This window comes from Microtus oregoni, unplaced genomic scaffold, assembly GCF_018167655.1.
Source record: "Microtus oregoni isolate MIOR12 unplaced genomic scaffold, Mior012 000020F_ref0000438, whole genome shotgun sequence".
NCBI lineage: Eukaryota > Metazoa > Chordata > Mammalia > Rodentia > Cricetidae > Microtus > Microtus oregoni.
Window position 1 is genome coordinate 36845646 of NW_024543079.1, and position 13752 is coordinate 36859397.

A 13752-nucleotide genomic window follows, 5' to 3' on the forward strand; every position below is an offset into this window, starting at 1 on the left:
GTTTCCATGTTTGTGCAGCAACCACTTCACCAACTGTGCTATTCTCCCAGCCCCTTATATTTCTTTTAGGTGGTAATAATTAGCGAAAAGCTACTGTATTTTTATTATTTCATTTAGTATTTGGGCAAAATCCCACACCCTCAACCCACTATGGGATTGTGGTTGAGACCAAGAAGAAAAAAAATTGTCATTACCTTGTGCAGCAATGAATTTGTTCTTTTCTTGGTAGCCCTGGGTGGGAAAGGATGAAAAAGAAAAGTGAAACCCAAAAGTTGGCAGCAATGATATTCTCCAGTCGGCCTCTCAGCCAGTTAACAAAGCCTCCCCTGTAAAAGTCTAGGCAATTCACAAGAATTTCCATTACAGAAATCCCAGAAGGGTTAGCTTTGGAGAGAAGAATCAAAGGCTAAAAATTCAAATGGTCTAGGTAGGTCTTCTCAAGGTGAATTCTTGGAGAGTATCCAAAGACTAACCCCTGGTCTAGACCATCTCTGATGTCTGATGTGGGCTTTAGTGTTAATGGGGTAAGAGCTTCCAAGCAGAGCGTATAAGGTGGTTCCAGGGATGGAGTTGGGCTGGAACTGGGAAGGATAAAGCTTTTTTTTTTCTTGAGGATGCTTTAGTCAGATGTAAAAACTTCAAAAACAGCCATGTTTGACAATGAACTCCTCCATCAGTCAGTGGGCGACAAGAAGCAAAGGAGACTGGGAATCCCATTGAAAAGGATAAGGAGCCTCTGGGAGACTCATACTGACAGGGATTTCTTTTCTCTCTGTGCAGACGGCAGTAAAATGGGCAATGGGAAACAGGTTTGCGGGGACATCAGGTCACACCAAGGCAGTGGTGAAATCAAAGGACCTAAATCCGAGAAGTCATTTCCTATTCTAGTTCAAACAAGAGCAGCAGAGTTGCTTCCTAGCAGAGAAGAAAGCATTTAAAGTCAGCAACAGTAGGCTTCTTAAAACTTTGAGAACAGGAATTTAGTTTTCAGAAATGCTTCTATATTTTTGGTTGTGACCCTGGCTTTTAATGGCTGAGCCATCTCTCTAGCCCTCCAAAAATGTTTTTAATCTTCATTACAACATGAAAATCAAGATAGACTTAATTCAGGATGTTCAATTCTGCTTCAGTTCTGAACGTGTAATTAAAACTGATGAGCTCTTAAGAAACATGTTAAGTACATCATGCTCCTGGCTTCATAAAAAGCCACTGTTAAATTCCCAAGGAACACGGAGAGCTTAAAAAAATAAACACAGACATACACATGGATGTGGAAGCCAGCCCCAGAGTGTTTCCTACAAGCTACCTCCATGAAAGAGTGCCTAGTGATTACCTAATCAAATAAAGCATAACAGAAGGCAAAACTAGCCAGTGTTGTGCATGCCCTTAATCCCAGCACTCGGGAGGCAGAGGCGGATCTCTGTGAGTTCGAGGCCAGCCTGGTCTACAAGAGTTAGTTCCAGGACAGGCTCCAAAGCTACAGAGAAACCCTGTCTCGAAAAACCAAAAAAAAGGGCAAAACTACTAAGGAAAGGGAAGGATAGATAAAACCTGGCTCCTTAGCTCCTTCATTGTCTCTGGTTTCTGAACCCTGAACCATGAGCCCAAGCTAGTTCTATAGGTGGAATCTACACTCTTCCCAGTAGAGAGAAACACTCTGAAGACTTATGTGCCCTCAGGCCTCTAAAGACAGAGAGGAGCTAGCTGCTCTACTCTAGCCTGGAGTCTTCTGTCCGTGTGTCAATGGCTGTGATTACTAGGTGAGATAACCCTGTGTTCCCCAGAATGTAGATTTCAACTCCTGCTGTCTGTTCCACCACTCAGGGTCCTGCGACTATTTCTCTTCCCTCAGGCCTTGACTCACAGTGCCCTGGACCCATCAGCCAGACTTTCCTGGCAGCAAGTTTTCTTGTCTTGTTCTCCCATATTTTTACTACTGAGGGTAAAGCATGCTTTTGTTTGTAGCATTTGAAATGATCAAAAAAAGGGTTCATAGAAATATACAACTAGACTTAGATTTCTGTACTGGAAACCTTAGGAAATGATGAGAGAATCAACAAAAGATATATTTTAAATTACCCAATATTAAAAAAAGAATTAGAAAAAAAGAATTAGCTACTTAAAAAAATCAGATTTGTTACGGTGAAATCAACAGATGCCAGCTAATGGCTTTTCCTGGGATAAACAAGAAGAGTACAAGTTCCTTACATTAATGAATGAAGCATTGATGTAATCAGAATCTGGAACTCCTTCAACTGCTGTCAGGTGTACTCTAGAGTGGTCATCTAGAAAAAACAAGAAGTTCACATTTCAATAGATCCAGTTTTGTTTCTTACTGTCCCTGAAGCAGATCAGCCCAGATACCTGTGTCTATGTGATTGAGACATGGTATATCAGTGTTTTTTGATTTTGTCTGGTTTTTCTGAGACATGGTTTCTCTGTGTAGCACTGGCTGGCTGTCCTGGAACTTACTCTGTAGAAAGACTGGCCTCAACTCAGAGATCTGACTGCTTCCTGAGTGCTGGGATTAAAGGCATGGACCCCCACCACTTGGTTTTCTGCTTTTTGTTTGTTTTGTTATTGCTTTTACACAGTCTTACTTGGTAGCTCAGGTTAACTGTAGTCTAGACCGCCTTGAACTCAATGGCAAGCCTCCTGCTTCAGCCTCGCATGAGTTAGGTTTATAGGAATAAACAACTGCACCTAGCTTTTTGATTGTCCAAAACAGTTTTTTTTAAAGTATTTATTATGTATGCAGTGTTCTGCCTGCATATATGCCTACACTCCAGAAGAGGGCACCAGATCTCATCATAGATGGTTGCTGGGAATTGAACTCAGGATTTCTGGAAGAACAGCTAGTGCTCTTAACCTCTGAGCCATTTCTTCAGCCCTCCCAAAACACTTTTTTAAACATTTATTTGTATGCATCTGCATATGTGCTTAAGTGGTTGTGCTTGTGGAATTCATCAGACAATATAAGAGTCAAATCTCTCCTGTGATGAGGGTCCTGGAGATTGAATTTGGGTCAGTAGGCTTGGCAACAAATGCCTTTACCCTCTGAGTTTTCTTGCTGCCTCCAACACTTCCCCTTTAAAAGTGTTACTTAGTCTTAGCACTCAGTAGGCAGGGGTAGGTAGATCTGAGTTTGAGGCCAGGCTGGTCTATATAGTAAGTTTCAGAATAGCCAGGGCTACATAGGAAAACCCTGTCTCAATTTTTTTAAAATTGATTTTTATTGAGCTCAACATTTTTCTCTGTCCCCTTCCCTGCCTCTCCCCTTCCCCTTCAACCCTCCCAATTTTTTTTTTTTAAATTTACGATTACTGTAAAAGTGGGCCCCCAAAATGGCAATGCTGTTGACAATGTCTGAGATAACAATCTGGGCTGAGTAACAGTACTGCTACTTAAGCTTAGCACTCCTCAGAAACCTTGTGAGTTGGTTTCTGTTAAGAAAAGCCATTATCTGATCCCTACAACCAACTACCTTTGGCGATGGGCAACTAGTTCTGCATTAACTCAAATAAGCCTGTACTAGATCACAGTCCCCACCCTAGTTCCGAGGCTGCTGTAGCCATACCCTACTTCCCACTCCACTAACTCCCAGGCTGTCCTGACTCCCAGGCCCCCTCCAGCACTACCGGCTTTCCTTAGAACTGGTAAGGCTTCTCCTGCTCTTACTGTTTTCTCTGAACCCGAGACAGAGCGTTGGCAGTTTGAGTCACCGATAACCTTCCTTTCTACCAATGCAGTGGTTTAGTTCGTGGCTTCACTGTGCCCTGGCTTACAGCTAGAAAGAGAACTTTGTATTACAGTTTGAGTAGTGTGTGTGTGTGTGTGTGTGTGTGTGTTCACACGCGTGCGTGCATGTATCAAACAAACAAACTACATAACCTACTTTCTGCCTGGTCCCGTGAAGCTGCCCTGCCTGGTCTTCAGAAACAGGCATGCAAAACTGTGATCCATAGTTTAGTCCTTCCTGACTGTGAGGTTGCCTGGGGAATGGGGAAATAAATTCTTCTTTTTGCCCTCCTGTTACCAACCCCAAGATTCTTCCCATCCTCAAAGAATCTAGAGATGTAGTTTTAGAACACATTCCAAGAAACCCTGCAAACACTCACAAGGCAGGATGTTTACGTATCGATTTTTTTCCTTGTTTTCCTCCTTGGAGGCTGCCTCACAGGTGGCCTGGATAGGACAAGCAGGGAGAGCCTGAAAGGTTAAGAGAAATTAAAGGAGTTATTAAGAGGGATAAATATTGGGGCTGGAGAGATGGATCAGTGGTTAAGAGCACTGACTGCTCTTCAGAGGACCCGGGTTCAATTCCCAGCACCCACATGGCAGTTCACAACTGTCTGAAGATCTAGTTGCAGGGGATCTGACACCTTCACACCAATGCACATAAAATAAAGCTAAATAAACCCTAAAAAATATTTAAAAAAAAAGAGGGATAAATATCAAACAGGCATTCTGCTTTACCAAACCCTGATTTGGTAGGAAGTTCTATCTTTTTGTCGGGAGGAGGAGGGAGACACAGACCTGGGTGAACATGTGCAGCCTAACACAGAAAATTCACCTTTCTCCAACTATAGAGCTTCAAGCCTTAAGAATTCAAAACCAAGAATCCACAGGGGTAGGATGCAAGCTTTTTATATGATTATTATTTAGTTAGGGGCCTATTACAATGCATGATCCAAATGGACTACCCCTGTAAACTGGGAGTGAGGATTATAAAGGGAAGAAATGGGTCATTTATTTATTTGTTTGATTGTTTGTTTATTTATCCCACCATGCAAAGACAAGATGAGACTCAAGTGTGAACTATCTGGAGAGTCTGCTGATGCAGATTCCCTTTAGGGGTCTGTCAGAGAGACAGGGCACCTAACCACTGGCATCATCGGGGAGGGAAGCAAGAAAGGTGGGCAGCATTTTCACAGGAATGTGGCAGTGGGGAAGCCAGGGTCTGGATCAGGTGACACAGAAGGGTATCACTTTTGGACAACTGTAACAGGGAGTGATGCAGGTCAGCATAAACTGTCTTGACATGAGCAGCCTGGCTGTAGGAACTTGAGCAAATTTGTAACTTTCTCAGCTGTGTTACCTCATCTTCGGCAATGAGAGAATACTTTCCACATAAGGAGGAAATGATAGAATGCCACCTGTGGTACAAAAGCAGGCTTCAAGAAATGAATTTTAAGCTGAGCAGTGGTGGCACACACCTTTAATCCCAGCACTAGGGAGGCAGAGGTGGATCTCTGTGAGTTCAAGGCCAGCCTGGTCTACAAGAGCTAGTTCCAGGGCAGGCTCTAAAGCTACAGAAAAACCTTGTCTAGAAAAACCAAAAAAAAAAAAAAAAAAAAAAAAAAAAAACCCAACAAACCAAAAAACCAAACACCCACCTAAAGAATTTTATGAAAGTGTGATGCTAAATTTTACCTGAACTGTTCCCCTCTTGTGTGTTCCACATATTCAAAACAAAGAAAGCATAAAAGGAATTAATTTAACTTGGGTAACTGTTCTGAAGAAGGATCAGAAAATTTTTATGAGCTTTAAAAAAAGGTCTTACCTTTTGTTCCAGCAACTCTACTTCTGAGAATTTACATTAAGGAAACCAAATGCCTATGTAAACATATTTCCTTCATCATCTTTAGAATGACTCAATACTGAGAACAACACAGACTTCAGAAGCAGGGACCGGGGAAGTATATTATAGCTCACGTATGGCTTTTCATTCGTTCTTCTAAGCAAATATATGTTATGGATCTATGAGGCTAGGTGGACAGCAAGCAATACTGAGTAAAACATACATAGTTCTTGCCGTTGTGTACAATATAAACTTGTGGGTGACATCATTACAAATAAACAAATACATATATACAAATGTACACATATATGATATGTAGCATGATAAATGTAATGAAAAGCAGAATGCTATTAGAAAAAGTATCAGAGAGAGCCAAACGGAGATCAAAGGTAGACATTTATGTAGGATGAGGTGGGAAATGCTATTTCAGGAACAGACAACAGTACCTCCGAAGACCCAGAGACAGGAGATGGTCCCTGGCATAAAGACCTGAAAAGTCAATGAGTGTCATACAAAATGGGTTGGTGCAGATGGCAGGAAGAAGAGGGATAGTAAGAAGTGGGAAGGGGCTGGAGAGATGGCTCAGTGGTTAAGAGCATTGCCTGCTCTTCCAAAGGTCATGAGTTCAATTCCCGGCAACCACATGGTGGCTCACAACCATCTGTAATGAGGTCTGCTGCCCTCTTCTGGTCTGCAGACATACACACAGACAGAATATTGTATACTGTATACATAATAAATAAATATTTAAAAAAAAAAAAAGAAGTGGGAAGATCTTGGCAAGGTGAGACTATTCATTTTCATGAAGACAGGGCGTTTGGGTCTTAAGTCTGTAAATAAACTATTGAAGGTTTGAAAAATGAGACTAGTTTACATGGTGAATACCTCTGGTTGTTATTTGGAAAATAAGACTGAAGAGAAGCAGGAATCAAAGCACGGAATAGAACCAGGTAAAATGATGTGACAGTCTGAGTAAGAATGGCCTCCGCAAGCTAGGGGTGGTGCTGCACACCTTTGATCCCAGCACTCTGGAGGCAGAGGCAGGTGGATCTGCGAGTTTGAGGCCAGCCTGGTCTACAAAGCGAGTTCCAGGGCTGTCACACAGAGAAACCCCGTCTTGAAAACAAACGGCCCTCTACACTGATATATTTGAACACTTATTCCCCTCTTACAGCACTTAGTGGCACTATCTGAAAGGATTAGAAGGGGTAGCCCTGTTGGAGGAAGTGTGTCACTGGAGATGGGCTATGGGGCTTTAAAAGCTATGCCAGGCCCAGGTTCTCCTTCTCAAGCTACAGATCAGGATGTAGCTCTTCACGACTGCTCTAGTGCTTGCCTGTGTGCCACCATGCTCCCACTATTATGATCGAAGAGTCCAAGAATAAGAATACAGAAATGCAGATTCCAGAAATAAGAATGTATAAATAAGGAAAGCAAAGTTGTAAGCCTCGTAGAATGAGAGCAGGATGTCAGCAGCTTTCCCAGCAGCTTACGGATTAACTATTAACACTGGGTTACTTTCTTTACAAACCATCTGTCTATAAGACTGAAGCATCAGCTCTGCAAACTGAGAGTTAGCCCTAAGATAACACCCCAGTCACCCGTGATCAATAATGGATATGAGCTGAATTAACCTTTAGAGGGTGGGATGGATGTGACTTTTCTGTTATGCATAGTCTCTGCTACGTGAAACTGGCAGCATTAGGGGGAGTGCAGAGCTTTGGTAAACACCACCAGCGAGTGTCAGGGAAAAACAAAGACCTAAAATACAAACACTAGTCTAACTAAAACTCTGTTAATGAAAATTGCAAAGAAGGGCAATTTGTATCTGAGTTTTACCTTGACATTGTAAAAATTCTTCTGTTTTATTGCCTAATGTTTGTTGCTTTTTGCTATAAAAAGGAGGAGGTCAGAAACCGGCCTTTGCCACAGCCTTACAAGTGCATCTCTGGTCTCAGCTAGCTGATAAGCTTTTTGTGCCCCATGCAGATTTATTTTTTTTTAATTTTCAATTTTTTTCTGAATAAAGTTTGCTTCTGGTTTACTAGACTTCGGTGGTCTGTTTCCATCTTTGCACGACTAAACCTCTGAAACTGTAAGCAAATTCCCAATTAAATATTTTATTTCCTAAGAGTTGCCTTGGTTATAGTGTCTCTGCACAGCAATAGAACAGTGACTAAGACAGATGACAACATAAGGAAGTGGATGCATCTGAGATATATTCTGGAGTTAGAATACTGCATTTGGAGATGGAAGGAAGTGAAGGCAGATTGGGGGAGAAAAGAATGAAGGAGAGCTCTCAGGTTTCTGAAAATAAAATAAGGATGATTAAATGAAGGAAAAAAAATCAGCTTTGGGGCAGTTAATTTTGCCAGATGAAAGATGCTTTAGGGGGGAAGAAGGCTATTTCCTGGGACTTGCATGACAGGCAAGGACAATCAATCTCACAGTCTACTTACTCTTACTTCACACAAGAGATTCAAAATTCAAACCCTAGAGAGTCTGCACGTCATTTTACTAAGACAGGCAATTCTCTTTACTCTGTGCTGTGGGCACATGGCAGTAAGTTTCCTTTTTTTCCTGTGTGTCAACTCTTGCATATAAAACAGAGAACATATTTAATACTGGAGTTTCCCAATTCACTTATACTTCATCTTCTTTTCTTAGGCTAGGTTTCCATCTCAGCACAGGACAGGTGAAATGCCAGTTTTTTAGTCTCTAGGCTAACCTTTTCCCAAGATTCTTGTACGTTTCTTTCCTTAAACGAGAGCAGAGGGTGTGAAAGAGCAAGATTACCGCACTAGCACTAGCCAAGGTTGGCCCTGAACTTGCTGTGTAACTGAAGATGACCTTGAATTTATGATCCTCGTGCCTTCACTTCCGGAGTACTGAGATTAAAGGAATGTGCCACCATGCTCCATTTTATGTGGTTTTGGGGACTGAACCCAGGGCTCTGTATGCAAAACAAGTAGTCTCCCAACAGGCTATACCTCTAGCCCCCACAAAACACAGTCTGTACTACAGAGGGGTAGGGAATGACAGCAATTGCTACCACCCCACTCATGAGGAAGGAAAACAACTCTCCAGGTGGGCGAAGCCTTTTAAAGGGAACATCTGGAAGAAACAGCAGAACCGATAAGGCTTGTTCTGCCTATGTCAGAATAAAACAAAGGGGACCTTACACTGCTTTAGCTCTTACTCTGAGAAACGGCTTGCCTAGCTCCTAGAACGAGCAACAGACCTGGATGAGCAGATGACATTAAATTCCCCAGAAACACTAGGTAGCATCAAAGACCATTTAATTTCTTAATCAAATCTTAAATGGAACAAAGGTGAGGTACCTCAGCATTCTTTTAAAAGGTGCACCTGCCATCCACTTTAACTTCCAAGTTCACTCTGGACTCCTCCACTCTTGATCTTCTCTATCTCCTTTCACAGGTAAACTTGGAGCTTACCATTGTCTTGTCATAATTTGTACCCCATATACTGCATCCTTATTATTATTGCTCAATGTATTTTGTGATGAAAATGGAAGCATAATTAAAAAATGCTAACCTGCTTTTCTTTTGGCTCAGCGTTATGTTCTGTTCTGGATAGTTTTGTGTCAACTTGACACAAGTCATCTGAGAGAAGGGAACCTCAGTTGAGAAAAATACCTTCATAGATCCAGCTGTAGGCAAGCCTACAGCGTATTTTCTTAATTAGTGATTGATGATGGAGGGCCCAGCCTATTGTGAGAATGCCATCACTGGGATCCTTGGTAAGTATAAGAAAGCAGGCTGAGAAAGCCATGAGGAGCCAGTCAGTAAGCACTAGCTCCTGCCTCCAAGTCCCTGCCCTTTTTGAGCTCCCACCTTGACTTCTCTTGTTGATGGACTATAACCTGGAAGTGTAAGCTGAAAAAAAAAAAAAAAAAAACCCTGTCCTTCCCAAGTGGCTTTGGTCATGGTGTTTTATTTTTTTATTTTTTTTTTAATATACAATATTCTTTCTGCATGTATGCCTGAAGGCCAGAAGAGGGCACCAGACCTCATTACAGATGGTTGTGAGCCACCATATGGTTGCTGGGAATTGAACTCAGGACCTTTGGAAGAGCAGGCAATGCTCTTAACTGCTGAGCCACCTCTCCAGCCCTCATGGTGTTTTATTGCATCAATACTAAGACATGTTCCTGAACTCATTCAGACTCTTGTTTGTAATTGGCTTTTGTTCTTTTTAATAAATGACAGATACAGTTTTGCTATGTGTATGCCTGTCTTAAGTATATGCAGTATATGTGTGTCCCCAGAGAGGCCAGAAGATGGCACTGGATCCCAGAGAGTTGGAGTGAGAGGTGGTTGTGAGCTGTCTGACTTTAGTGCTAGGAATGGAACTCAGACTCAGCCATCTTCCTAGGCCTAAAACTATTTCACTCTAACTGTGCCCATTTCCAATACCAGCTGTGCCAGAACAGGTTCCATTTTGGTACCTTCATCCACATCTGCTACTGTCATACTTTATATTAACTACAACCATAACTTGCATTTCTATATGACCGACAGGGTCATCAGCTTTCCAGCTTACTGGGTAAAGGGTTTTCTCCTCTATGCAGTGCCTCACCTAATGTTTTCTCATTGTTTTACTGGACTGTAATTTTCCTTTTATTTCTTTATTCTGGGTACTCATAGTCATGTGTGAGCTTTCATTTTCTATTATGGTCTCTAGTTATCAACAGAACTTTTGTAGTACATGTAGTTAAATTTGCCAATCTTTCACTTTACCAACATTTTCAGGTTTGAGAAATCCTTTCTCATGTGAAATCATGTGTGTATTTTCCTATATTATTTTCACATTTTACAATCCTGTCCTTTAAACTTCAGTATCTATGCCAAATGGAATTGGTATTTGTGTCTATCTGAGACAAACGACCCACTCCGTTTACTCTCACAGGGCTGCCCCGTTGTTCCAGTGCCATATATTGTAAAGGCCATTCTTTCCCCAACCAAAAAAGCAGCAGCACTTCAGTGACGAATCTGTTTCCATTTAGACATGGGATCTGCTCTTGGTATTTTACTGCACTACTCAGTCTCCCCCAGCGACAACGTCACACCGTCTTATAAGTACTCTGTGTCTGCTAAGGCAGTTCTCCTCACCTTGTTCTTCTTCTTCGGGATTGTCTTGGCTAGTCTTGACTCTTTCCTCCTCCATAAAAATTTTAGAATCAGCTTGTCAAGTTCCACAAAGAACCTGTTGGGATTTTTATTGGAATTGCATTGAATCTGTGTATCAGTCTGAGGAGAACTGGCATCTTCACACACTGAGTTTCCTGACCCAGAGATTTATTTCTTAACTAGTTTAAGATGTTTTCCTTTAATGTGTGCAAACATTTTTATAATTTTCTCTGAAGATTTTGCAAATATTTTGTTAAGTTTATTCTTAAGTACTTTACATCTTGGATACTAATATAAGTGATATATTTAAAAAGTATTAGATTTTTATGGCCTACATACAAAAATTAATTTTTATGCTGCTTTTATATCTGATAATTTATTTCCTGAGTCTGATTTTTTTCTGAAGGCAGTATTTGTAGTAAAAAATTCTTATTTTATCTTTGGCTTCTCAATCCTTCCTTCCTGTCTTGCGTCTCTGATCTGCCAGAGATCTCCAGAACTTGTTGAAGTCTCAGTTCCCTGCTACTGCCAAATTCACCTCAGTCACCAGCATTCTCCAAGGTCCTCTATAACAGTTCTATTTAAAGGAACACAACTACCAGGTACTTAATTTCTTCTGCCTTTTGCACTAATACAAACCCAGTTGACAGCTCATGCCTTCCCATTCATGCCCTTCCAGAGCGTAGCCATGGTGAATACCCAATGCCCGTGTCATAATTCTTGTTGATCTTTGTGGGGTTTTAGCTCATCAAGGTAACACAAATGTCTGTTTAGTCCAGTTACATGACATACATGAATTCTTTACTGGTATTCTAAAAATCAGGACTTGTAAACACCGTGCTTCAGGAGTTATCAACCATGTTCTGTAAGACTAGCGGGTCAGAGAGTCCCAGAGATCCACCTGGCTCTACTTCCTAAGCACGGTGATTACAAGTCCTGGGCCTTTCCACACTGGTTCTGGGTGTAAAACTTGGGATCTCAAGCATTCAAGGACTCAGTATTCTGATTTCCTACTTTTGTTTGTTTTTTTTCAAGACAGAGTTTCTCTGTGTAATAGCTTTGGCTGTCCTGGAACTTTCTTTGTCGACCAGGTTGTCCTTGAACTCAGAGATCCTCTGCCCCCCGAGTGCTAACTTCCTACTTTTTAAGCCAGGAAAATAATGACATCTTCACTATGTCCCTCATAGGATCTATAGCATAGTCCTGCTGTACACACTGGTGAAAAAAACACTGGGAAATAGGAGGCAGCTAGCTCAAGTCACTGCAGCGGACCTACTCTGCTAGAGAAAATGCCACTTTTCACCTGACACCTAAGCTTAGGTATTTTTTCCTCCTGGAGACAGAGTTTCTCTGTGTAGTCTTGGCTGTCCTGGAACTAATTCTGTAGACCAGGCTGGCCCAGTCTCAAACGCACAGAGATCCACCTGCCTCTGCCTCCATAGTGCTAGGATTAAAAGCTTAGGCTATTTTATCCCTTCAATTAGAGCACAGCCAGGAAGCTGCTAGGACAAACCTTGACTAAGCTCATCCACATTCATATACTGTGACCCTCTCCATCTTAAGAATTTACATCACATTTCCCTTGGTGACTCACACTGGCAAAGGGAAATACATCTTTTAGGAGATACTGGTCTCTGGACTTAAGATAACTAATTTCTGGGAATCCAGAATTTCACTGTGATATGTTATTTATGTTATTTACAATGGAGCATTTTTAGGCCAGGTAAAGGAAGACGTTCTGGCCTGCACTGGCCTACACTAGTAGATACCTATTACAGCAGCATATCCACATGAATTCCCTACCTACTAGATAAAGATGATTACAGAGAAAGCCAATGTAAGCTCCAGTAGCGCTGGCCTACTAAAGCCTAAGTCCCTACATAAGCAGGGATGTAAGTGCTACAGAAGATTTAAAAGTTTGTAGGACATCTGGCTACTATGTATCCTACAGTATACAGAACTATATATGCTGTAGTCCTAGCTACCAAGATAGAAAAACCTTCTGAAACTAGGAGTTTGAGGCCAGTCTGGAAAACACAGCTGTATCTTGGGTGCAAGATGAAAGAAAGAAAAAGAGAGAGAGAGTACCAAACGACTAACACAAAGGTCTCATGGTCTTTGACCAGGTCCACAGGAACTGGGTGTGATGGTGCATGCCTATATCCTAGCACTTCCAGCCCTGCTAGAACTCAGGAAGCTGAGGCAGAAAGATCTGGAGTTCCTGGGTAGACTGGGCTAAAGAGGAAATTTCAGGACAGCCTGGGCTATACAGTAAGAAAGTAAATCAAATCAATACTAGATTATGATAAACCGAGTCAGTTATCAGCTGGAGCTGCAGACTTAACAGCTGGCTTTCCAGCAACTTTCCTTCCTAATGTAGAACCCCCACTACTGGAATGTTGAAGGAGCTGGAATCCTGTATCAATGGGATTAATCTTTTTATATGCTCTTTTAAAGTTGAACACATTATTTGAAGCTGTTTTCCCCTTTCAGGAAAAGAGTGGTCACAGTGGTAAATAGCCCTGATCTACCTACGCTGTGGTCACATATTTTGTCTCATAGGACCTTAACCTGACCATCACACTAATGATGCCAAGCTGACAGAACAGGAAGTTATGGATTTCAGATATGCACGGTGAACAGAAAAGCAGAACAGAACAAAGCAAAACCCGCAGTGGGCTTGTGACTTAAGCCAAGTTTTCTGAAAGTCAAAGCTGTAGACATGCCAGGTTACCTTCTCTGACATAAAGGATGAGCTCTTGTTCCTTATCCTCACCATCTCTCCCCCAGTAAGGGAGCAATACTTGTTTGGCCATTTTGAATCTTGGAGAAAGGATGCAGTAGATGCTGGCTATCCTTCTCTGATCTAGTTACTGAGTGATCAGCAAAGAACTGATCTAGGCTGAGGCAAAACTGGTCCTAGCAGGTTCTGTGGGACTCTAAAACATGTATAGCAAGGTTGAATATGGCCGTTAAGATAAAAAAAAAAAAAACCTCATAAAGGAGAAAGTACACAGTCTT

General features: G+C 41.7%; 1 protein-coding gene across 7 annotated transcripts in view; it reads right to left on the bottom strand.

The window, feature by feature from the left end:
* The window catches only part of Ptpra (protein tyrosine phosphatase receptor type A), a 101171-nt gene that overhangs the window by 23412 nt on the left and 64007 nt on the right, over window positions 1-13752 (bottom strand). For all 7 annotated transcript variants that reach the window (XM_041670147.1, XM_041670143.1, XM_041670146.1 and 4 more), the window contains 3 exons: window positions 4119-4209; window positions 2209-2285; window positions 195-231 (listed from right to left, as the gene is read on the bottom strand). In XM_041670147.1, coding sequence (XP_041526081.1) covers window positions 195-231; window positions 2209-2285; window positions 4119-4209 — 205 coding nt within the window. The remainder of the gene's footprint in view (window positions 1-194; window positions 232-2208; window positions 2286-4118; window positions 4210-13752) is intronic.